Raw genomic sequence first — 26,361 nt, 5'->3', positions numbered from 1 at the left:
AAAATTGTTTTACGCTGGAAACTTCTCGAACGAAAAATAAAAAAGCTTATGTAAAAAAAAATCGATTCGCAAATAAGAAACTTATTATGGGATTAATTTAAATAAAATAACTGGCAAGAGCCAACGCGGTTCTTGTATAATGCACGATATTTATATTTATTTAAACAACAACGTACATTTTGTCCCCGGTAGTTTGGAACGTTCTCACTGCGGCGCGATGAAAAATAGTCATTACGCATATAAATTAAATTAAAGAGATGAACAATTAAACCGAGTGGAAAAATGGTTTTGTCATAATAAGTCAAACGTGTGCTATTGAAATATAAAAAGCCTCGCGGTTATGTGAAACTAGATCAGAAATTCGGGTCACTTGACGTCAATCTCGTCGAAAAGGTATCGAGTCGAGTTTTTTACCGAATGAAAGTTTTTTTTTTTTTTTTTTTTTTTGTTCTTGACAGGGACACGTTCGCGCGCAACCCCTCGCACAAACCATTACCGTGTGATATTCACGCGGGTGAACGGCTTGTTCTTGCGGCGTGTTCGGATACACGGGAGGGCGATGGGAAATTCAGTCTTGATCTGCTCGTTACAACCGCAGGGTTCCAACCACCTGTAATGACGGTAAACCATAAGAACCGCAAACACGCGCGCGCAATTATGACGTTTAATTTCAATTGATACGATCTCTCTGCACTTTTGCGATACGCGTCGACGTCAAGTCGACAAACGTTGTCGGTGTGTTTGCGCGAATCGTAATCTCCGGCACTGTATGTGTTTGCGTGTGTGTGTGTATGGGTTTTTCCATCGGACGTTATTCCCGATTTACAGACGCATCGATAAACAAAAAAACAAAACTCAATTTCTCCGGACATTATGATACATTCGCAAAATATGCAGATGCGACCCTGTCCGAGCCTGTCTGTAAACAGATTATCTGTGAATTCATGTATTTCCGGTTCGAAAGCGGAACGTCTTTCGTAAATCGTGCTTTCGTTATATTTCTTTGCGTGTTGGAGCACGAACGGGAGCGCTCGTTACCATTACCGATAGGTACAACCCGGTGTGTCGTCGAAATGCAGTAATATCAACGAAATTAAATCCATCACGGAAAAGCGTCTCTTGCAAATTCGATATTCGAACGCGCACCAACCGCGATGATAAAGTCGATAAATTGATGACGCAGATAACTACTAGCTGATGTAAATCTCGTTATTTCTCTTTAGCTGTTACATTGACGCGGCCTATCCGATTACAGCCGATACACGACAGTAAATTAATCAACGGCATTTTCGGCATAATCTAACAATGTCGCTAATCCGCGCAAACCTACATGTTCGCTCGAGCGGAAACGTCGCGCTTGAGCGTGATTTTTTTTTCTTTTTTTTTTTTTAATAACTCATTTGTTCAAAAGACTTTTATGAAAAACAAAAGTTTTTCTCGAATAATGTGCCCTTTTTATGTACACACACACACACACACACACACACACGTATGTAACACACAGGCGAACTTAAAGCGCGATAAACCAAAGCAAAAAAAAAAAAAAAACGAAAAAAACAAAAAGAATCGCCGGGAAAACTTTATTAAGCCGAAAACGCGCGGGTCGAGAGAAAACGCGGCTTTATCTCTGGGGGAGGACGTTATCTAAAGTGCTCGTTATCGGCACTGCGAGATCGATTTTTCTGCGATCGCATTCACGGAGCTCGGCAATGTAACGACGTCGAATGCATTCGCGAGCGTATATAACCGGGCGGCCACATCCGATTTTCACGTTTCTATTTCGCTATCGCTTTTTGCGCACCACCATTGTAATCCGACCGATCGTCCGTGTACGGCAGCGTGCTGCGCGCCGAGGCTTATTGACGTCGGCTTCCGATACAGGCTGTCGAGTCGGTGGCGTTGCCCGCGCCCAGCGGCTACGAGAGCGAAGGGAGAGAAACCCGCGTCAAGCCCCAATTACGGATAATCAATTTCGCCGGCGACATCTTCGAGCGCGCGAACGGCTTTAATTAGAGTCGCGGATGCTCCTTTCTGTCGTGCGACGACCGACCCGGTGATTCCATCTCCTCTCTCTCTCTCTCTCCCTTCTCTTCCCCTCGTTCTTCCTCTTTCAAACAGCACCACAGACGAGCCTTTTCGAAGGCCGTGGTGGTGTGACACATTCCGCGCGGCGATTTTCAAACGTTTCGCGTGGAATGTGTTTCGCGCGTATCCGAAACGCACGATCGATAAACCAAACGCGCCCCATAAACCGCCTCCCTCCTCTCTCCCTTTCTCTCTCTCTCTCTCTGTCTCTCCTCCGTATATTCTATATATAATAATATACATATGCGTGTGCACATGTATTAATCTGCTGGGAATATCCTGCGGGGAGTCCTATCGACGCGAGCCGTGGTGCATTTTGTATCACAAACTCGCGCTCGTTATTTCGCGGGTCTCGCGCAATTCCCGCCCCATTGATCGTTTTCGTCGGGAAAACGCGCGTTAATTACGCGCCATTAGACATGCTTCTCATCTGCTTGTCGATCAGATTTCTCCTTCTTATTGTTATTACACGCGCTATCGGGCAATCGATTCTCGCCGGAATCGACTGATTATTTTAAAATAACGAGAGAGAATCGAACGATTAAATACACGGGGTCAAACACACACACACACACACACACCGATTCGATTCGACGTTCTGACATGTATTTATTCTCGGAAAAAGTGCAAATTAATGATTGGAGTTTGTTATTTCAGGTCGCTGATAGTTTTCCCCGTGTGTGTTTGTATAAAATGTATATGTTGTGTATTTCATATGTATTCCGTACGTCGTTAAACAATCATGCCCGTTAAACTTCGCATTGCGCGCGATTTATTATTCTAATTCCGATAAAAGCAATTATTAATTTAGAAAATGACGAGTTTAAATAATAAAAAAGATCGATATTTTTTGTTCTGTGTGTGTGTGTGTGGGTGTATTTCATGTGTGTTAAAACCGCAACGAGAATTGCGTTTGCTGCAAATCATTAGAATGTATTCAAGTATCGGTTATTCGATCCGTGTGCACATGTACACGCTGGATTGAGTGAAGTGGCAGTTGATATTCTACGCCTCCGCGTCTGGATATCAGCTGTGGTCAGCGCTTTTCAATACTTTCGCTAAAAGCGCCGCGATGAAGAGAGAAAGAGAAAGAAAGAGAGAGAGAAAGAGAGAGAAGAGCATTCCTACATATATTCCATCAAATTTCACGTTCTCCATTGACTTTTACATCGGATAATCCGTTGCGCGGAATAATTCGCGCGCAACTCGAGAAGGAGGGAGAGACGGAGAGTATTTTGAACGCGCGATCGCGGCGAATACGTTCGCGAAGCGAACACACACGTAACTTTTCCGCTTTACATCTCCAACTTCGCGGTGATCTCGCGGAATCCGCGCGCCACGGGTCGTCGTTTCCATTTATTCTCGTTCGTTGAACGGCCGGTATGTCGATATCGAATTGATTCGCATGCGAAAGAGTTTTCTCTTTTTTTTTTCTCTCTCTCTCTCTCTCTCCGCAGGTTTACGCGGGTCTTCCGTCGATCACAGGAGGAAAAAGAGTTCCCTCCCGTAAGTCGATACCTCGCTTGCAGCTTCTAATCCTGGTAGGGTGGTTTAATTGAACGCGTCAATGCTTGCGGAGGTGGTTTCGTGCTCACGTAAACAAGAGCTTTCTCACCCTCGCCCGAGACACGCAAGGTCTGACGCCCGAATTCGTGTTCAAGCTCGCATGCGAGAGAACGTCGCTATCACAGTTGCCTCAAATCGCGAGAAAACGTTCCTCTACACCGACCACTCAATTTTCTCACAATAAAGTAACCGTTGTTCTTTCTCTGGCCTCTCTTCTTCCAAAAAAAAAAGTAAAACTAGTGCCATTAATTAACCCAAGAATCCGTGTGTGTGTGTGTGTGTGTATATATATATGTATAAGCGCCATAAAGAATAATTAGAATTGAATTTTACATCCTCCGTAATTCATCAGGTTTTCAATTAGCTCTATATAACAGGCACTTGTGCGTATTTTTCTGAACATATAATTTACAAAATTGATTTTTTAATATCAATATCAGTAGTTAATTCTTTGGCAAAATATTGAATCGCTTTTTCAATGTGTAATATCCTCTTTGATCACAACGTACATTGATCACGCATACGTGTTACGCGAGTAATGAAAAATATTAAAATGTTTTTGTGTTGATGAAGCTATCGGATTTAATCAAGCCTCCATTACACGGCAGGTAACAATACGCGACGAGTAGCAGTCATTAATAACGAACGACCCAGGGATGAGCGACAATACAAAACCCTCAACAATAAACTCTTTATCAAGAAGAATTGACACAGATTGACGATACATATATATGTATACATATATATATATACATATATATATATACATATATATATATATATATACACAAGAACACTACAGCTTTATTCTTTTCTGAAACTTTCGACACTCTTTCTCTTCTTCAATTCATCCCGTGTAACCTTATCCCGCTTAACCCTCTTCACCTATCAACTTATCGAGTGTCTACCGAAAAATATTTGACTCCGCTGATCGAGATATCCTCTCGGATCCTACTTCGAGAAAAACGTCACGAGAACTTGGAATGTGTGCTTGAAACTCGCCAGCTTCAACAAAATTTTACGGGCGTCGTCTTCGAGCTCGAGGTAACATAAGCAATTGCGTTCTCTTTCAAGAACTTTTTAAGAATTACTCTCCTTTTTTTTTTTTTTTTTTTATCAATCAGATTGGGAAGCGATATGATTAGAAAGACTCGTTTGTATAATCGTCTTTAGAACGAGTTTTCACGAATCCCGTGAAACTCCCTTACCGCTCCGCGGTCCACGTTTTCCAAACCGATCTGATCGATTCTCGCTTTTGAGAGACGAGAGATTCACGTGCTCGCCGTATCGGACGAAGGGCGCGAATCCACGACGTTTGGGGTACAGGGTAATCCAAAACAAGTCGATCGCGCGGGCGATCTCTGGCGATCGACCTGCGAACCGAACCTGTCTATCGGTTCGAATTCGATTCACTGACACACTGCGCGCTTACTTTTATTCTACTCGATGTCATCTCACTCGAAATTTCGTCGATTATTATATCCTTCACTTTATCACCAAAGCTTCTTGCTTGTCATTTTTTTAATTTAAAAATTCACTCATTTCCGAAAGCACGTTTTCAACTCGCTACTACATCCTTGGATGAACTTTGACGTGTAACTACGATGACACCAACACTGATCGATCAATTGCGATCGAATGATTTTACATCCGCTTGCGTTCCTTTTACGTTTCACGAGTTTCTGCTTGAATAAATTCACGACGTATCGGGCGAACGCGCTCTTTGCCCCGAGACGAAATTTCTGTTACAATCCACAAGAGAGAGAGAGTCAACCACGTGACGTCTCTATGGTGACGATTATATCTTTTGTGTGGATTATATCTTTGTTGACGACAATTTATCTTTGTTGACACGCGAAATTGATAGAGTGACGAATTTCTATCGATATCGTTTCTCAGGCTTAGACCTTCTGCTAATCCAAACCTGTGGCACAAGCTTTTGATCGAGTTTCTCTCAAGAGATTTCCCTTTGTTCGCGCCGTCGATACCCAAACCTCAAGGATAGCCACAACCCCGTGGCAAACCTTAACCGCAACGTCCAGCATGCGTTTTCATATTTCAACAGGCTCTTGGTAGAGCTGGATCTTGGCACTGTTTTAACCTTCTCGTAGATGCCAGGTGTACCGCGTCGCGATAGGATCGCCACGTTCGAGGCCACGTGGTGGTGCACGACGTGGAACGTGCCGCTGATCGCGAGCGTTGATTGCCGCGAGCTAAGCACGGAGACGTCGTCTGGACGCGCAACAAATCAGTCCACGGGGGCCCGGGTTTCTCGCGCGAGTCGTGCACCCAACGACCGGATGACAACCGGTTTTCGATCGGCTCGATCTGGCGATCCGAGTAAAAATAGAGTTCGGCGAAAACTCCCCCGGCGAACTTTGTCGGCGTTCGCTCAGGAACGAACGACGCCCTGTTAACGTCGCGGCACACGGGGTGAACGCACGACTTTGCGGACGACGATCCGCGCCCTCCACCGCCTAGAAACTACCTTCCGCCACTGCCACCACCATCACCGTCGCCACCACCACCACTGCCGTCGGCGCCGCCGCCGCCGCCGCTGCTGCCGACGTCATCCACCTCCACCGGCGCGCTCATACAACCACCTCCCTTCAACCCACCACCATCAACGCCGACGGACGCCTCGACGCGAGGGTGGAGGATAAGAGTGGTGTGAAGAACGCGTCTGTGTGGGAAGATCCTTCCCCACGAGCGTTGCGAACATCCTTACAGCGGGGTTTAACACAACTGCGCGAAGGGTGCGTGAGAGATCGCAAGGGCGTTTGCGTGGAAGAGAAACTTTTGATGTTACCACCACGAGACAGACGCTACACGCCAGGTATTGTTAGTGACTACGACGCGAGTGCGGTCGGAACATGTTACTAAGAGTTTCCACGTGCTGCAAAGAGAGAGAGAGAGAGAGGGAGAGACGTTTCCACGTCTTTTAACTTAGATTTAACTTATGATTGCGTTTAAAGTGAATCAGCGGTTTTTATCGTGGCGTCGATGTCAGCTGAAAATTATCGTCCGCGTTACTGTTGCGTTATCAAGCATTGGCGGTGTCTCGCGCCAATATCATACAGGAAGTCCGATATCGACGTCACGCAGAACGTTGATATATTATGAATACAGACAGAGATAACCGCGCTGTACTGTAACCTCCTGCAAAATCATGGACCACCGCGTACTCGATCAGCGAGATCCGCCGGTGTGCGTCACCACCACCACTACTACTACTACTAACAGCCAGTCATACCCCACCGACACCTTCACAGACGTGGAAGTGTCTACGATGTCCTCGTCAGCGTCACCACCACCACCAAGTATCCTTCGTTGCTACCGATACAGCTCGGCAACTACATCGTCGCGCGTTCCCCCTTCATGTACAGCCCCAAGACAGGGACGCGCCGACTGCTCTCACACAAACGCGTGCTTGTGTTGGGATCCTGCGTTCTCACGCAGTGGTTCTCCTCGCGCAGGTCAGAACCTCCGATCACGGTTGACGAGGGTGGTAGAACGGAGAGGGTGGGATCGCGACGATATATATACACATCCGCCCATTTCTCTGCCACCCTCTCCTCGTTCTCCTCCGCCAGCAGCTTCTCGCTGTGTTTACGGGGTGTCCCGACAGTGGCGCCACTACGAGGTTGCGTGGTCACGGCTGGAAGTTCCGACGTCGATCGAATCCCCAATTGGGTGGGAGGCGTGAGCGCCAAGGGTCGCTTGGCCGTGCCGGGTGGCGCACAGGTGGAGGTTTGAGGGAAATACCGAACTCTCCACGCGCTGGCATACCGCTCTTCGAGGTTGGTTTCGTCCCCCTTTCACCCCGTCACCTCCTCCCTCCCGTCCGCGATAGCGGGGTTACACGTTGCCTTTACGCGTGCCTGTGAATGAAGAGACCGAGGATGGACCACTTTTCCAGGAAAAGGTCGTCCGATGTCTTCCGGCGATCGGCCAAGGAAAAAGTCCTTAATGGCCATCGCGATCGGTGACCCGAGAAACTCTTTCGTCGCGGTAGAAAAATCGGGGACCATACTTTGAGGATAGTAGTAGTTGCGCGATCAGCTAAAATCGCTCTTTTACTTCTTCAAGCGTGAAAAATCCATTGCATTTGCTTTCTCGATAACATAAGAAGTATGAGTTAATCGAGACTGCAATTGGGGACTGCAATTTATGTTACATATCTAATGTGCGACATCCTGTTTGGGTTGCGCTACCCTGGAACTGGCTATCCCGGGCGCGAGCGCGTCAGAGTGAAATGAGAATCGAATTGATAAGACGCGAGCTTCACAATCATCGAGCCATTTAAATAGACATTTAAAGTTTCGTTGAAAATTTCGTCGAGTCTTAAGATAAAAGCTGCGATTATACGTATCCCTTTTTTTTTTTTGGTTTGAAAAAGAAAATGGGAGCAGCAGGAAACCAAGGTAAATTGGCGAAGGTAATGAAAAAGGAATGCCGAGCGTGGCGCATACGTGACAGAGTGAATCAAGCTTCGGGTTGTATTTCCCTTTGTTTATTCGTTCTCTCTCGCGCGCTCTTTCCCGCGTTGTGTTTTATTTTTTTTTTCTCTCTTTTTTTTTTTCACATCGACTGCAGAATGGAACTGCAGAAGTGTGTATGCCAGTGGAACAGGTCGCTGCTCGATCGGACGACGGATTCGGATCGGCTCCGCGCATAGTGACAATACAACAAAATTCCGTTTGCTGGTAACTCATGTATATGGCAGTCAGGGAGATCACAAAGACCTTATTGCTACCATCACGTGAAACGTGGCTGTGCAGTTGGCGCACACGTGCGCGCCTCTGTGTATGCCAAGCCTCGCACGCTCGGTAAAGTTCGCTCTCGCCTGCGAGCTCGATCAATCTTCCGCGCCGTTTTCACACGTACTTGAGCCATCGGCATTATTTCATTGTCATAATGTGGCAGTAACGATAAATGGAATTTTCCTTGAACCGCAAAAGTAGCCGCATCATCAACAAATTTGTAGACATAGTTCGCGCGCGAATTTCATCTTCTCAGACGCTGGAAAAACCCCGCGGCTTGGCAAATTCGTTCCGGTTTGACCGCGGTTACGCCGTTCCCGGTTTTCGGATCATTTAATCTGCGGGGTTAGATGAATATCAATGGCCGCGCGCGCAACCTCTGCTGATTCAAGCTTTTACCCTCTTCGTTTCTTTTATATATATATATATATATATATATATATATATATATGTATCAACATATATCTTCTTACGCGAATGCTATATATCACAACCTTGCCAATAAATTTTTCCTGCGGCGAGAAAAACGCAAGAGTTGGGACGCCAAGAGAAAAATTAAAGTTAACGAAACGTTCGTGCAATGAAGTTGTGTGTAATAATTAAAGTCTATCTGCGAGATTAAAAAAAAAAAAAAATCTCGCTGAGTGTTGATTTGTTTTACAAATGACAAAACAAAGAATAAAACCGCATGTTGTTTAAAGACAATCCTGATTATTTCTCTGTGAACATAGCGCGCTTCCAATATATTTATCCGCTGTTTCCGTGTTCGTCTCTCGTTATTAACGAGCGCTCTATTAATATCATCGTGTTACACGCACGGGTGACTAATTAGCCGGGCGAGTATCCACGTTCATTCATCGATCATTAAACTGTCACAAAGTTGATTACGTAGAACGTCCTAGACCTTCGACCGCGCCGTTTTAGCCGACGCTCGCAATTCGATGGTCGCGCGAACCCTAAAACTCTCTCTTTCTCCGCTTAGATGTGATAAAGCGCACACACAGCGGCGAATTCTCTTCCCCCTCCCCTTCATCTCTTCCCCGTCCTCTTCCGTCCGCGCTTCCCGAGCGTGCCTTCCCCGCAGTTCTTTTCCGCGGTCTTTGAATCCCTAAACCAACTCTCCGCCCCGACACCTCCTCTCTTTCGCGATCCCGTGTGCGCCGCGGCGCACTGAGATACGACTTGTTAGTCGCAAAAGTTCTTTTGCGCTCGCATAATTTAACCGGGTTTGCATTACGCGCCCGACCGTTTTTTTTATCTCGCGACTTTCCCCGCGGGAACATTTTATTTGCGCGATAAGAACGCGCGAGGAGAAACGGGGGAAAGAGAAGAGTCGGTGCGTGGAGTCGCGAGAGCGATATATACGTATTCAATTATAAAAGTTTGCATAAAATACGACGTTACGGTCAAACATGTGCGGGAGGAAAATAATCACCGTCTAGAACAAAATGGATGTTTGAGTTTCATACGCGCGTTGAGAGTTTTGATCGCGTGGTGCGTGAGCGCGTGTGTGCGTGTGCGTGTGTGTGTGTGTGTGTGTGCGTACGTACATATGTGCTTTATTCGGGAAAATTTATTTTCTATCGTTTGTAACTTCCATTGTTCAAATTTTCTGCGAAAACTTGAGTGAGAGCGCGCGGGCGCGGGGTAACTCATTACGTATAAACGCGCCGACAGTTGTAACAGTATTAGCAGCCGCGTTGCCAACTCCGCGTGTATCTATCGTATTAACGTAGAAATGTATATATATATGGTACGTATATTTCCTCAGAGACGCGTCTCAGATATTCGGTAAACTCCATTAAAATCGTGTTAACGGAAGCACGCGCGTATTCGCAAGGATATTAAATAAGACAGGGATTTCCGGGACTCTCTAACAGCGCGTTGATCGAATATCCGGATATCCATTCACGGAGCGTTAAATCGCTTGTGTTGATATTAATGCCCCCGGTGGCCCCCACACGCGCGCGTTTCAGAACGCGATATCTCGCCTCCGGTAGCCACTTACGGAAGGAGGGAGGAGGAAGAGACGCCCGGAGGGCAGAGATCCGTACCGGAGTCATAGGGAAAATCAAGGGAAAATCCTTTGGCAACGAATAACCACTCACGGACGCGGAAAACTCGTTACAGCGAGGAACACCGTCTCATTTCCGCGAGCTTACCGGGAAGCAGTAGCGGGTCTTAACGGAAGCTGAAAGCTCGCGGGTCAAGGTGCCGCGCTCATAATCCTCGAAGGAGGATGCCGCGAACAAAGCGCCGAACATGAAAAAAAAAAAAAGAAAAAGAAAAAAATTCAAAGAGATTTTCTCGCGCGTTTTAAAACGTGTATGCGCGCGATGTAATTAAATAAATGGATTTCTCTTTTCAAATAAGAAGATGTGTTTTTCCGCCAAGTGGAAGGAATAATCGCAAAGAAGCGATCTTCAGAACGAGATAACAGCCACCAGAACAGATCTCTGAGAGAAAAAGAAAAATAGAGACTAGCCTCAAGATTCGTCTGCGTCTGACTTGAAGTTTTTCACCGCCGCACTGCGGGGATTTCGCGTGGATGCGAGCCGGGACGGCGGAAAAGCCATCTCCTAATAAACTTCGCGAGCGAAATGGAAACGTGCGTTGTAAACGCACGCGCGTCACGTAAACGCACGTTGGCGCAAGTGCGTAACTTTTCTATGTAAGTGTTGCGTATTTCGAGAATATCGTCGCGCGACGAGAAATATTCCGCGCGTTGCCAGAGAGCAATTTCGCGCTAATTACCTTTCCCCCTCCTAATCCAAAGTGATGACAAAAAGCTACTAACGCGAAATCCGAGTTAAGAGACATTTTCTCCATTATCAATAGAGATACGGATAAGCAATGCGCAAAGGAATAACGCGCGCGCGCGAGCGGGAGTGAATAAATGCTACCTCGGGTTCTCTTTTGCGTGTATATCACATGAAAGAAACACGACGGGACTATAGCTTTATGTACTTCTCCATAATGCACGAGGAGCGATGTCGGGCGCATTTCTTATACATGCACATGGACGAAGCAAATTCGTGACATTGCTGACGACGGCGGAATCGAAATAAGCGTAATGCGTGGATGGGGATGAGAGAGAGAGAGAAAGAGAGAGGGAGAGAGAGAGAAAGAGAGAGACGGATACCGATGAGTGAAGCGACGACACGAGGGGAAATGTGCGACTCATTTTCGGAAGTGGTTGTTTTTCTTTTCTTTTTTTTTTTTAATCTTTTTTTTCTTATTATTTATCATATCGCCGCGCGCTCCTTTGTGCGAGGCGCACCGAGATGGAGAGGGAGTGGTTTTCTCGCACGTGACAACGGATGAGCTTTCTCGGCGTGTCGCACAATACCGGGAGAGAACGCCGAAGAAGGGATTGGGGGATTGGGAGAAAAAAAAGGGAAAGTAACGCCGCGCGTTAACCCTTGAGAACGAGAGAGGGAGAGGGGGTAAAAATGTCAGGCACGTGTTTCCGCGGAACCCTATCTCCCGTTCGTTCATGTTCGCGTTCCCTTCCCTTCACGGGCCCGATTCTCGAGCGAGTAAAAGTACTTCTCCGCACGTAAAAGTACTTCTGAAACTCCGCGAACTCCAAAAAGTTCGCCGCTTGCCAGTTCGAATGACACTTTGCCGTTGAGTTTCGATCGGTGCGCGTCTAACGGGGGATTCGGGCGAGCGATACGGTCGAGTTCCTAAAGGTTAAAGAGTAATTACGGAAGGAGTTTAATAGGGGCGAAGAGAGACGATCATCGAACGGAGAGAGAGAGTGGCGCGTAGAGAGGAGGCGTGTTCTTAAATATTGAATGAGGAAGAGATCGTAATTAAAAATTTAATTAGAATGATTCTGTGAGAGAGAGAGAGAGAGAGAGAGAGAGAGAGAGAGAGAGAGAGAGAGAGAGAGAGAGAAAGTAATTCTTACTTACGTTCACAAAAATCTATCGCCAACTTTCTCGCGCAATTGCAAAGGAAAAAAAAAACAAAATTGTGCGAACACACTGGGGGACTCGTATCTTGGAGTTCTACTTTGTATTTGCTCTGTGATAAGATATTTTAACAACCGATTTACGCAACATTTTTTTTTTCTTTTTTTTTGAACCAAAGAAAAGTGGATATGTAGTGTCGATTTAATTTCTCGTCTCAAAATATATTATCGATCCGCAAGTAGTATTCCACAAGTTACTGTAAGTAAGAGGATTACGCGCGCGAGCGCGAGAGAGAAAGCAAGAGAGAGAGAGAGAGAGATAGAAATAGAAAGAGAAGCCACAGTAGAGAATTGATTCTAAAGTAATATATCCACAAAATTTAATTTAGAATTTACGGAACTTTGCTTATAGAGTATCGACAGAACGGGATATTAAAACAAATAATGGCCTGATTATATTAAGTAAAATCAACGCTTTTAGGGTGAATTATTTTAATTAAATGCAGAGATAATTTTGTGTGCGCGCGCGTGCGAGTAAAATTATTTTATTAAGAATTGATACATTTCTGTGTGCGTGTTGTTGAATATTTTAAACATGCATGCGTCAATTTAACGAACCGCATTGACCGCATTTCTCGATGCATCTTTTATATAGTTGACTGACCAGCGCAAACATACTCTCTGCGATCTTTCCACATTCACATATTGTTTAGCGTGTTAAACAAAGCAAAGGCAACAATATGCATGCCAATACGTTCGTTAAACTACAGAAAACGCACGACTAAAGTTTTTTTTATACCATAAATGCGAGAGAAGGAGATAGAGATAGAGAGAGAGAGAGAGAGAGAGAGAAAGGAAAATAACAGTACGCGAAAACACGAAATTTATTAAAATTCAGAGCGCAATCTGTGATTTGTCATGCGAGCTGCGAAATTTTCGCTCGCATAGATTTTCACATAATTTTGCTTCTTGTTTGACGTTCGGCGGGCCTGGAAGATTTTTTTTTTTTTAAACGCCACGGTATTTCTCAACGTTGTTTAAGTTTATTGCTTGCTCGCGAGACGCGCTCTCGGAAAGCATCCGTGGATTGACGTCGTCGGTTTTTTAAGAGCAAGAGAAATTTTCCGTCCGTCAGACGTTTCAGAGAAGTTTCAGTTACATCGCAACGTCATTGTTAGGCCGCGCGCGCTTTGCTACGATGTACTTAACAAAACTCGCTGAGAAACTTTCGACGAACTTCGTGCAATTGCTCCCAAAGAAAGTCGGGTCGAAGCGATTCAGTGGCTACCTTTTGTTTAACGATAATGCCGCTCTTCGCATTTAATGAACCGTTTACGAGACAAGTGAATCGCTAGGGTGCACTTGAATCCGAAATACACGTAAACGCAGCGACGCGTACGTAAATGCGCGAGTTGGGAGAATTCGCTTATGATTTAATTCACTGATCACGTCTCGTTACTTATTATAGAACTTGCGCGCTCGATACTAACTAACTTCTTAATATCCGCGAGCGCATAATTAATCGCGGTCGGATATAAGCAAAAGTAAATTGCGGCAGACGCCCGCGGGAGGCGTTTAATACAATTATCGACTATTACTCCCCGTAACGTGCGCGAGCTTTTCGCGTTTGACGAGAGAAAGAGAAAACGCGAGAAAGCCCGGACGCAATCACGTTTCTGTCAAGAGTCGTGTGGATCTTCGGTGCGGATCAAGACCCGTACAGAAGTTTCGACACGTATCGCAAAAAATTTGCACGCGAAGAATCAATTTAAAAAATCACAAGTTTTTGTTTCACATCTCGCCGCCGTTTTTCAAATACCATTATGCCATTGTAAATAACTTAATGAGAACCTGTGATATATCGCTCTGTGTGATATATCCTCCCGATGTTTGAACTTTCCCCGCGTTGTCGGATATTACGTGTCATACACAACAAATGATCGTCTGAGAGAAGAGTATTCATATCGACACGTACATATCTGTCTCCCGTACTTCGCCGCTGAGAACTGCTCAAACTCCTCGACATGCTTCTTTTTGTTTTTTTCTTTTTTTTTTTTTAACACACTTCAATAACTTTCTCACCAAACGAGATCCCGAGAAGAATCGATCGAAACTCGTTCGTCATCGTTTCAGGAAGTAATCAACGTCGCGGTTCCATTCTTCGAGAATTTTTCACCTCCATCCGTACGACCATGATTAATCGCTATTTTATTCTATTCGGTATGCCGAGATGGTGTCGGCGTCTAAAGAAGGGACTTGCTAGTGTGGAAGAAAACTGACGAAAGTAACTAAAGGGGAAAAGAAAATCCATCGTCTCCATGCACTCACTGATGCAAGACGTCTCTTCCATCTTCGTTAATACATTCCACGAGAGAAAGAGAGAAAGAGAGAGCGAGAATATTTTTTTTTCTAAGCTAGGATAAATTGTTTAGACAAGTGTTGTGCAAATTGTTTTTCAGACGAAACCGCATTTCTCCACCGACAATTTGTATCAAGGAATGTTACAATGCAATTTTTTTTATTTTGTTATTTATTTTTTTTTTTTTTATTTTCAACGCAACTGAGTTGTGATTTTATGAGCGAAAATATAGTTAAACTTTCTTCATTTTCGCGCCTCTCTCAGCCCATTGTATTAAAATGCAACAAAAAACGTGCAAAATATTCCTCCGCTCATTAAATAAATGAAGACAATTTTCCTCGCTTATTAACCTCTTTTTTTTAGCAAGACCTTGCAAATAACGCATCGGAGGATAAGAACCCGAAAATAAGAAAAACGTTAGCGAGAAACGTTTCCACGTTTAAAACACTCATTATCGCGTTGCAATTATGTCTTGCATTACGTTTCGCCGCGGTGGCTCCACGTTGCCATCGTGATCTCGCTGTTAACGATAACAATGCCGTTTTGTACCGCGGAGTTCAGAATTTGTGTTATAATATATGTAAGCGGTTAGCGCGGTGAAACTGCAATTTCGAATAATGCAAATCGCCGCTATAGAGAAAGAGAGAGAGAGAGAGAGAGAGAGAGAGAGAGAGAGAGAGAGAGAGAGAGAGAGAGAGAAATGCAACGACCCGTCGCGTCCTGTGCGAGCACAAAGTCCGCGGACTATTTATTGGAATATTGAAAGTTCTTGTTATTTCCGCTCACGCTGATGTGGGACTCTGATTTGTTTTTTGGTTTTTTGTTTGTTTGTTTGTTTGTTTTTTTTTTTTGTTTTTATCTCGCCCGTCTAATGGCGAGCGGATCAATTTGACAGAAATCTACATTACGTCCGATCTTCTCTATCTATTATTGCAAAATTATCAGATGAAATCAAATTTTTCACGGAGAAGTTGCGCTCCGTCACATTTTTTCTCAATTTCCACTTTACCCAATTAACCGAATGTATTTTTTATCCCGCCGACAATAATCTCACCGAAGCATTTTCACGAATATAATCCATATTCACTCTAAAACGGAAAGATATATACAAAAAAAAAAAAGGACTTAAATTTGCGATATTCTCTGTGTCAAATAAAAACACTATGGATTATTTATTCAAAATTTGCTTTTATTTAAAACCAACATTTTTTTCTCTCTTTTTCTCACTTTGGGATGTAAAAAATAAACACACGCACACACACACACACACATACTCTTTTGTGGCATTTATATTTTCCGCTGAATTTGCGAATATTCGCAGACACGTAATAAAATTTGTGTAGTTAGCGCGTGGCATGAAATATTGAAAGCAATAATCCAGAATGGAATATTCGTTATACTCGCTATACTATTGGTCTAATGATACCGCTCTGAGAGATGTTCCACTCCGCCAGATCGACATTGTTCACGATAATAAGTAGCGTGCGCTTCTGTCTGACGAAGCAAACGAGGTTACTGCGGGAACATTCGCAGAAGGAGAAATAATGTTATTGATCCGTTCGCCGGTTTCGCTTATTAATCGTGCTCTTGCGAATCACATCCTTCGAACAAACACGGACTCTCTCTCTCTTCTCTCTCTCTCTCTCTCTTTCTCTCGCAACTTCCGTAGATCGTATAGCGTTTCTCATGAAGCAGTCAAGTGCAACCGACTGAATTAGACGGAAGATTCGCGCGCGCATCTGGAAAATCGCGCGAAAATCATTACAGCGCGTTATACCGCGCGTTTATTTTTCTCACTTTTCTCGTTTTCGGCGACGAAAACGCGTCGCGAAGCGCACGCATCGATAACGATATTCATTAATCTGCATTCGTAGTCGAGGCAAATATCCGGCAAATATCTCGCTTCGATCGACTTCGAAGATTGTCACTGGCAATTTCGAAACGACAGCCGGACGATCAGCCGAACGACGATATCAGGCGGTACACCGCCACAACGAGAACAAGTTCAATCAGCACGCAGGGAGTAAACCGGGTTTGTATACGATCCGCCTGTACACCCGCTCTCTCTCTCTCTCTCTCTCTCTCTCTCTCTCTCTCTCGTACTTCGAATCCAATATACGATATCTCGATCCATAAACCAGACTCAAACGTAGAACTAGACGAGGCAATTACGGCGAGCCACGCGGTCTTTGCGAGAGTGGCGCCAAAGAGAGAAAGAGAGAGAGAGAGAGAGAGAGAGAGAGAGAGAGAGAGAGAGAAACAGGAAGACGATAAAACACATTAGTTTATTGTTATTTCTTCTCTTCATTTCGAATTTCGTACCTATATTTTTTGTCTTATGTACCTATATATATATATATATAGATTTCGTACTCCCTTAAACAATACGATCGCAGACCAGACAGTTCTATCGTCACACAAACCTGTGCGCTTAAAAAATTTTCCACATATTTTTCCCCCACGTAACAAAAATCTAACGTTGCATAAAATAAACGCAACTAAGATATGATTAAATGTTAATACATAAAATATGTGTCGCGTGTCGCGACACTAAAAATATTAAATCTCACGCGCGCCGCAGCAGTTTTTCTTCGGCTAATCCCACACTTTTTAAAGTCATAAATTATATTTTTTGAAATTTCACTTCGCTGGCTTCTAAATTAACGGATTTTCTTCAATTTCTTTTTTTTTTTTTTTTTTTTTTTTTTTTTTTTTTTTTTTTTTGGTTTACATAACTACAATTTACAGAGTTTTCCTTCCGTTGAACATCTGACGGTATAATTTTATCTTTCTCACTTGGATTTTAATTAGAAAACTCTCTCTTCTTGCGCCACCCTCGAAAAATGTCTGCGTCTCAAGAAACATTCGATTGGCTCTTATTGGATTATCTTTGGTATCGGCGAAACGCGATCCGCGCATTTACCTTTCGTTTCCACATCGTCTCGCAATAATTTTCTCTCTTTCTCTCAATCGCTAGTGTGCGCCTCTGTATTACTTCCTGTTCTGCGGTCTGCCCTCATGCACCCGTTCCCCGTTTATCGTCGTTCCGCCAGGAATTCTGCGTCTCTGTTCCGCTTTGTATCTCCGATTTCGTCCTGCTCGTCACTCGAAGTCGGTTTCTCCACAGCAGCGATGGGATACGCGAGATAGAGAGAAAGAGAGAGAGAGAGAGAGAGAGAGAGAGAGAGAGAGAGAGAGAGAGAGAGAGNAGAGAGAGAGAGAGAGAGAGAGAGAGAGAGAGAGAGAGAGAGAGAGAGAGAGAGAGAGAGTTAAGTCAGACCGTAATAATTTTGGATTCGGTTAACCCAGCTCCGGCACCTTCTCTCGGCAACCGCCTTCTCCGCATCTACATTTCCTAAACGCCGCCTGCACTTCTCCGTTACCGTAAAGGGGGATGTAAACTGCTGCGCGCGCTACGATAGCCGCTGTAAATCATCAACCCGATTAGCTGACTCGCTCCTACGAGGCGACATTAGCTTAATATCGTTATGCTGATTCGATTGTTTGGCACGTTGCGATTCACGATGATACACAATGTCGGAGATTGCGCGATTTAATATGAATCGCGAGAGATGACGTCCGTTTCGATAGAAATTTTATATATTCGATTATTATAATACACAATTGTTATTATATTTCTACATACATGCGTAATTTACTGAATTTACGTGACGAAGTTATTGAACGTGTGATTGCAAATAGAATATTTTATAACGCGGGAAGATTATTATTTGATTAGCATGTTTCAACATATTTTTGCCGCGTGACGTATTCGCTACGCCGATGTAAATCCAATAATATGAATCATTGAATAGTTTTTACTATAAAAATATCAAAATGTCGACATGTGTGTAAAAAAAAAAAAAAAAAAAAAAAAGAATGGCGTATCGGGGAAACGTGATCATTCGTAAAAGGAATTTTTGTTGCCGTCGCGTCTCGCCACACGAAGATTTATAATGCACGAGTTGCGCGCGCTCGCGCACGTGGCTTTAAGCCGTGCGGGATTTTTAATTAAATCGAAATCTGCGCGGTCGAGCCGACCCATTAGAACGCCACAGAGAGGAAATGGCAATAGAACGAGCTAACAGAAAGAGGAGAGGAAAAACTTTTCTATATAAAGTGTTCGCGCTAAGTAAGTGAAGGAGCACACACTTGTGCCTGCCCCACAACTTTGTAATCAAGCGAGGCAATTATTAATAGCCACTCGAGAGCGCTTTTTTTTTCAAACAAAATAACTGACAAACGTCCAGTAAACAAAGTGTGCTTTAATCAAAAAACTCTTCCGAACAATAATAATACCGAGAAATAGTACGCGGAGTTTGTTACGTACGAACAAACTTTTTTTCAATATACAAAATAAAGTCGTAATAAAGACTCAACGCAATTAAACAACGTAACAAGACTTAACGCGATGCGCGCGCAGAGAAAGAAAAAGTTTCGAGTAGCGTGGAAGGAACTTGCCGAGCCCGCTGAATTTTTTTGTTGCATCACCAACAAAAACCATTTTGTTGACGAAACTGAAACATTCATTTAGGCCTCCCAGCAACTTTCTTCTCCGCAGAACTAATCTTCTTCTGCTATTCCGGCACAAGGCGTAGGAATTTCTTTACGGTGCTTGAAAATATTTTTTTTTTATTAATATTTTCCGATATCTTTTATAATATATCATTATTCGTATTATTCGTTTTTTTTTTTTTTTTTTACCAATACGCGCTACGTGAAAGTACGTCTGAGTGCGCTTTTATATCGAAAATATGCGAAACAAATGGAGAAGACTGACTGCGCGAACCGTGTCACGTGATATTTTCGCGTTTCACGTATGTAAAAGGCGCGTCAAACTCCATTCCGGAGATCAGAAGCGTTTCGCCCGTCAGAAGCCTTGTGCGGATAAATCGTTTCCGCGTGTTCTAAAGAAAAGCGAGGACCGACGAGTCCGAGTGTACGGGAAGAACGGCCGGTCGCGCGCACGACGTTATTTTGTCGTTATCATCGGGAGTGTCGCGACTTTCGTTTTTCCACTCCAAAGTTTCTTCGCCTGACGAAGGTCGACGGAATCATTTGCGCGTGCAATATAGCAATAAAGGAAGAAAAAGAGGGGGAGAGGAGCAAACCTATGAATTCAAATTGCTGCCGCAACGGATTTTTAATTAAAAAGAAACGCGCTATCTTCGCGCCGGATAGAGAAGCGAAGTGGAAAGGAGAACGCGCGCGCGCGCGCGCTTCTCCTCTCCTCGTAGAAAATACAATCTCGTCGTTAGAACTTCTTCGCGCGCGGCGCTTTTTCAACGGCGCGGGCGCTTCCGCTCTTTCTGACGCCGCGCGTCGCCTTCTCAGAGAGAACTCGGGCTGCTGCGCAATCGACAATTCTATATTTCCCAGCAGAACACAATGAAACGAAAACTTAACTTGATGCCTTTCGCGATCTCATTGTTGCATTTCTCGTTATCGCGCGACAACAACAACCGCGCGCGACAACGCGGACGGATTTTTCTCGTTTCCTGTATTGCGACACAAAACCCGCTGTTATAAAAATCGATTTTTCCGTTTACAAAAAGCTGCGCCGTGATCTTTCGCGACAATTCGCAATATGTTGATCAAATTTGCTACAATCGAGCGAGTCTTGTTTAAGATTTTCTCTCTCTCTCTCTCGTAGGAAATATCGCGTGCATATACGAGAGAGAGAAAGAGAGAGATTATTCGATTCCGATTTGCTTTTATTAGAATCTCTTTACTTTCTTTATCCTTCAGAAACAAAAAAAAACCAAAATAAAAACAACAATAGTTATGCGTGTGATCCATTTCCATTTATTGACATTTCCAGCACGAAAATATCGAGTTGCAGTGAATTTGAAAACTGCGCGACGAGCGCTATGTTTTTCTCTCGTACGTGCGAAACATAGTCGTCGAAAAATGGAGTGTGACAAATGTTGGAGAAGAAAATTTGATCAAAATCGAAATAAAACACCGGTTCTCCGATCACGCAGTCATCGATACTACCGTGAAATTTTCGCTCGGAGCGAGCGGCCGAAATGCAAATGCGTTCGATTATACCGGAGACGTTCTAACAAAAGAACGTTGCTTCTTCCCGAGTGCCATCGCGAATATCGATTTTCGCGCGCTTATTGCGAAGAAATTCGACAGCTCCGAGAATAACTTTTACATAATATCGCGACGAGATTATTAATTTAAAGAAAATTGAATTTCACGACACTGTTTGTCAATTGCAACGACAATGTAAAAATATTGTGTCGCGCCAAGAGTAACGTTCTCTCGCATTAAAGAGGGAACGAAAACAGTTTTTTTTTTTTTTTTTTTTTTTTTTTTAAATTGCAGCTTTCGCGACAAGTATGTAACTTAAAAAATAACACCAAGCCATTATTTNCCAAGAGTAACGTTCTCTCGCATTAAAGAGGGAACAAAAACAGTTTTTTTTTTTTTTTTTTTTTTTTTTGAAACTTCGATTTTCAGCTGCGAATATGTAACTTAAAAAATAACACCAAGCCATTATTTGCATAATAATGACACAATAAAAACCCGTGCCGATCCGAGAGAAAAAAAACACACCGTTCTATTATTTCGTAGTAACAAGCCCGCGCGCGGCGACAATTTTATATATCATTTGTTACACCATTTGCGCGCGGTACGTTTCTCTGACAAATCGCGCGCAATAAGTGGATTTTCCCATTGGCGTTCGTTTTGCACGCATTTTAATAAAGTATGTCGAGTAATCATCGTCGGCTCTCTCTCTCTCTCTCTCACGTCGGTGTGTCACGAACGCGAAACGATTCGATATTTGAATTATTAATCTTTCCATTCGTTAGCGCAAATTTCATCATGCCCAGTCCTATTATCAGAGAATGCGATATTTTATTTCTACAAACAATGTTTGATTACGATTTCATCTTTGAGACAACAGTAATTCGATTACATTATAATAACAAGCATTGCCATCGATAATGCGATACACAATTCGCGCGCGTGATATTTATTTTCTAACTCTCTGTTTCTCCCTCTCTCTCTCTCTCTCTCTCTCTCTCTCTCTCTCTCTCTCTCTCCTCAATGAAATGCCGCAAGTTCCAATCATTTCTCCGAAAGCGGAAACAGTTGGAGATATTTTGAACTCGCACAAACCGAATCGCAATTGATTAGTTAATTGGTTATTACTATCGCGCGTTAATTAATTTACACTGTCGATGCGCGCGCGCAGTGTGTCAACTCGAAGCAATGTTTCGTGAGATACGTTGCAAGGACACACGTTTATGAGGAGCAGCGTGCTTCCGCATATCTCAAAGGAGGTTGTGATAACCTACACCTTGTAGACCTTGCAAATTAGTTTATTATCTTCACACTCAGAGATAATCGTATCGCCATCTCTTCTCTCGGGGTACACGACGATGGGATGATGCTTCTGACCTCCCCGCAGTCAAAGTTCTGCCCTGTAATTGGACACCGCTAATGCATCTCTCGTTCCTCGTCCTTGTTTCCGAACGAACGTGAATGGAATAAGACGGTCCCGAGAAAGCCGGAGCGAGAAAATCGAAGAGGGAAGAATACAGACGCGAGAGAGTGTCACGTGCCGATGCGGTAAGCGTCGTTACTTAGTCCGACCGGGCAACCGATTCTATTCTCCACCGTGTATTCTCCATCTCGATCTCCATCGTCGAACACCTCGGCTTGGCGCACGTTCGGCTTCCTGTTACTACGTTTTTTACTCTTTCTCTCTCTCTCTCTCTTTCTCTGTTTCTCGAAGTTTCTCAGCTCCGTCCAGTTGCTCGCGATACACACGCGGTTTCAACAACCGTAATGCACTCCGCTGTGTTTCCGTTCCCGTTTCTACGTCTCGTTCCGCCCTGACAATATTTTTAGTTTTCCACCAAAGTCTGTGTTTCTTGTTTCTCGCTCGTTTCACAATGCGTTCATTTCCCCCGTCGCGCGTTTTCCAACCTCTTCTCATTGGATATTTCCCGTCTTCACGGACATGTGCTTCTTGTCTCCGAGCCGAATCGCCCACTTTTTCGGCTGTGCGCCGAGAGCTCGCCGCTGCCCACGCGATGACCCAGATGTTACGTTATCGTTGAACGATGTTATACGACGCTGTAACATCCCTCGCCGTACTTCTATTCAGAGAATGAGAGAGAGCCCGCAGCTCCCGGGAGCTTTCTCTCGCAGCTGTGAGAGATGCTAAGCTCGAGAGATAGAATCGACGACCCTCGAACGTTTCAAGAGGTTCGCAATGGTATCCGGGTTACGGCCATATTTCGTTCTCGCGAAAGCGCGATAATCCAGCCAAACTTTCATTTACCGAAGACGGTGTGCTCAAGCTCGGGCTCTTCGAGAAGACAAAGGGGATGAGGTGAGGCGAGGGAAACGAACGATGAGGAGTGTCGGCGATAGACGCGGGGACCAAAGAAATTGAATCTATTACACGGTAGATCCGACGATGAAACGCCGAAGGAGGTTTATCTTGTTCCGCGCCAATGTTCTCCAAAGTTAAATGTTCTTTTGAGTTTACGTCGCGCCTCTTCTTTCTCCCCTCTTCGCCTCTCTCTGATAACAAGAAACTTGATAAAATCGTTCGTTTCACGGTGGCTCACTCGGCGTCACGTCGCGTAACCTTTCGTTAAAAATTAAAAAAAAAAAAAAAAAAAACTATTCTCTAATGATGAAAAAAGAAAACTACTTGCTACTCCGATCTTCCTGTTTCGTTGCGTTATGTTTTTATTGTATTGTACGCGCGAATTACTCGTTGTAATTTCTATTCTGCAATTTACATAAGCGTCTCGTACGCGTCTTGTACGCGCGGGAATATCGAAAGTAAATTGAATTCAATTCGAGTAACATCTCGCGCTCGGTAACGACGAAGTAAGTAGACGGCATTAGCAGACGGAAAAAGTTTGACGATAAACGGATTTACGGCGCGATGATAAACCAAGGCTTCGTTTACCCAAAGGTGAGATCCGCGCGCGCCCGGATGCGCTGAAGGAAGGAAATAGAAATTGAATATATTACGAAGGCGAGAGAGCAGCGCGCGCGTACAACGAAACGCCAAAGCGCAAGGTCGTCTATCTTACTGATTTTCTTCTTGGCGAAGTCGCTCGTTCCTCAAGCGATACGTTCACACAGCCTTTTAAAGTCGACAGAATATTGTCCGCTATATACGACATTTATTACTTGACGAATAAGCCGCTCGTAAATTTTATGCAAACTCGTTTGTTTCACGCGCAATTTTTTTTACGCGCATCATATTTGTTTAATAGCATCTTTACGGTTTAATAAATATTCGCATAACTTGTCACTCTAAAGTGCAGGTTTTTTTCTCTTTGTTTTTCGTAATGCGTTTTATACGCGAAGCGAGATCGAAATTAATTCAACATTTTTCGATAAATTTTAAAACTAAAAAAAAAAAAAAAAAAAAAAGAACAATCCAAACGCACAAGTTTGTCGCAAATGCCATAAACTTTTGTTTGAAACATTTTTATAGGATTACGAAATTGTGCATATCGGAGAGATGGATTTGAAAACAAAAATAAATTTCCCATTTTTTCAACCGTATCTCTGATTTTTTATCACACGACAGAAACAAAAAAAAAAAAAAAAACAACTAAGTTGGTTACATCCGATTAGATCGGATCTGACAAAATGACTTTAAATAACGAATAAAAATATAATAACGGACACGCGCGACAAAAGCGCATATACATATATGCGATTGCTAATCGGCGAAGTTTTTTCTCAGAGAAAATCGCGCAAAGTGGATAACAAAAAGAAAACACGGGGGGAGGGAGGAGGGGGAAGGAGGGAAAAATAAGTGCGGTAATAGCTACTCTTATAAAATTTCACCGTAAGTAGATACTGTTACATTATCGTTCATTATACTCCCACAGTGTCGTTAGCGCGTTACAGCTCCCGCGGAGCTCGCTTTCAGAGAGAAAGAATATAATTATAACGGCGACGACGCGGGAATACGTAATAAGAAACCATGTTAATGCGTCGCGAAAACCCAGTTATAATCGGCGCGCGAAATATAAAGTAAAAGAAAAGCCGCCGTATTTTTTTGCTACATATCAGCCTCTTGTGAATTTCTCACGCCAAGATTATTTAATGAGATGAACAAAACGGGGTAAGAGAGACACACACACACACACACGAGACAACACGCGCGTTGTCGTTACAAAGTTCCGCGACGACGCAGGAAGCGAAACCGACCGGCAGGCGGTCTATTATGTACCCGAGTCTAATAACAGCTTACCAGGACGAGCTTGCTAAAGCTCCCTGAGAGCTTCTAAAAGCAAAGTGATTGTTACAGATATCGAGCGTGGACCAATGGGATTTTCAGAAAGCGAATCGCGATTTAGTCTCCCTTTTTTCTGATTTTTTTTTTCCTCTCTTCCGTTTTGCGCAACAGTCTCAAAGAGAGTTTTCCGATTAATCCGCCGCGCATATCGCGATCGACAAAGATGTGTATGTGCGTGCGCGCGCGCGTTATTATTGTTATTTGTAAACTGTTAATTGTTAATAATGAGAAAAACGTCAGATTGACGTTATAACAAACAAATTGCGCGATCGAACATTTCGACGATTCTCAAAATCCGTTGCCGTTTTGTTTCCGCGTGACGTCGATCCGCGCGTTTGTCGAAAGTTTGACGAATGGTCTAGATCTCTGCTCGCGCGTCATCTCATTGTCACTGTCGTAAATACCTCCCGTTGTCTTGACACGCACAGATCGAGGGAGTTCTTTCGCTTCCACCCGCACGCGGCACCTGTCATTTATACGGGATTAAATGTAATTGCAAGTCAAAGATACTCCATTCGATTCGCGAAAATTGAACGGGAGTGGAGCGTTTACGAAAGCACTTTGATGAGACTGTCTCGATTAGTGCGAGAACGTCGTTATCTCCGGAAGGGAGAAAACGATCCGCCTGTTTGAAGAAACTGGGAGAGAGAGAGAGAGAGGGAGAGAGAGAAAGAGAGAAAGAAAGAGAGAGAGAGAGAGAAAGAGGGAGAGAGGAGAGAGAGAGAGAAAGAGAGAGAGAGAGAAAGACAAGTCGGGCGTCAAATGTCAGTGTTACGACGACGCTCGAGTTTCAGAGCGCGGACGATAATTCGTCGCGCAGCAATAATCGAGAGGATCATTTGTCTTTCGCGAATCGCGAGGACAAAAAGGAAAGAATAATGGTGTCTGCGATGCTGTCCTTACCTTTCCGGAGCCCCTCGAGTTGCATAGGAGAACACCGGCGGCGTGGATCCTGTACTCCTTGTCGAGTTGCTCGTGTTGCCCTTGAATTTTCCTGCAGACACAAAGAACGTGACGGCGGGAGTAATTTAAAAGCAATCTCATAAAAGAGGCGAACGCGGCAACGCGACTCGCGCGCGCGAGAGAGAGCTTTTCTGAATTGCGATGAAATTAACCGTGTTGCGACAAATAAAATTACGTCGCTACTGAAGCGTAAACAATATTCCGTGAATTAACGTGAATTAAATTGAACTTGTGAGAGAGACGGAAAAAAAAAATTCTCCATTAATCGAGAAGAGATACAAAAAGTTGCGAGAAAAATTATGTCACGAGTCGAAAAATCTCTCACGCAAGAACTTGAGAGCAATTTAGTTTTCGCTTACACACACTCTCCCTCCTGATCCCTTTGGCTGTGAGCCTGAACCGCCATAACGAG

At 43.9% G+C, this 26,361-nt stretch overlaps 1 protein-coding gene across 1 annotated transcript in view; it reads right to left on the bottom strand.

Annotated features, from left to right (window-relative positions):
• LOC109856328 overlaps positions 1 to 26,361 on the bottom strand; it is a 104,281-nt gene that overhangs the window by 32,117 nt on the left and 45,803 nt on the right. Inside the window, exon 4 of the mRNA XM_020431458.1 lies at positions 25,890 to 25,980. Coding sequence (XP_020287047.1) covers positions 25,890 to 25,980 — 91 coding nt within the window. The remainder of the gene's footprint in view (positions 1 to 25,889; positions 25,981 to 26,361) is intronic.

The sequence above is a fragment of the Pseudomyrmex gracilis genome, unplaced genomic scaffold (assembly GCF_002006095.1).
Source record: "Pseudomyrmex gracilis isolate BER0280 unplaced genomic scaffold, ASM200609v1 scaffold_114, whole genome shotgun sequence".
NCBI lineage: Eukaryota > Metazoa > Arthropoda > Insecta > Hymenoptera > Formicidae > Pseudomyrmex > Pseudomyrmex gracilis.
This window is presented reverse-complemented; position numbering and strand designations above follow the sequence as displayed.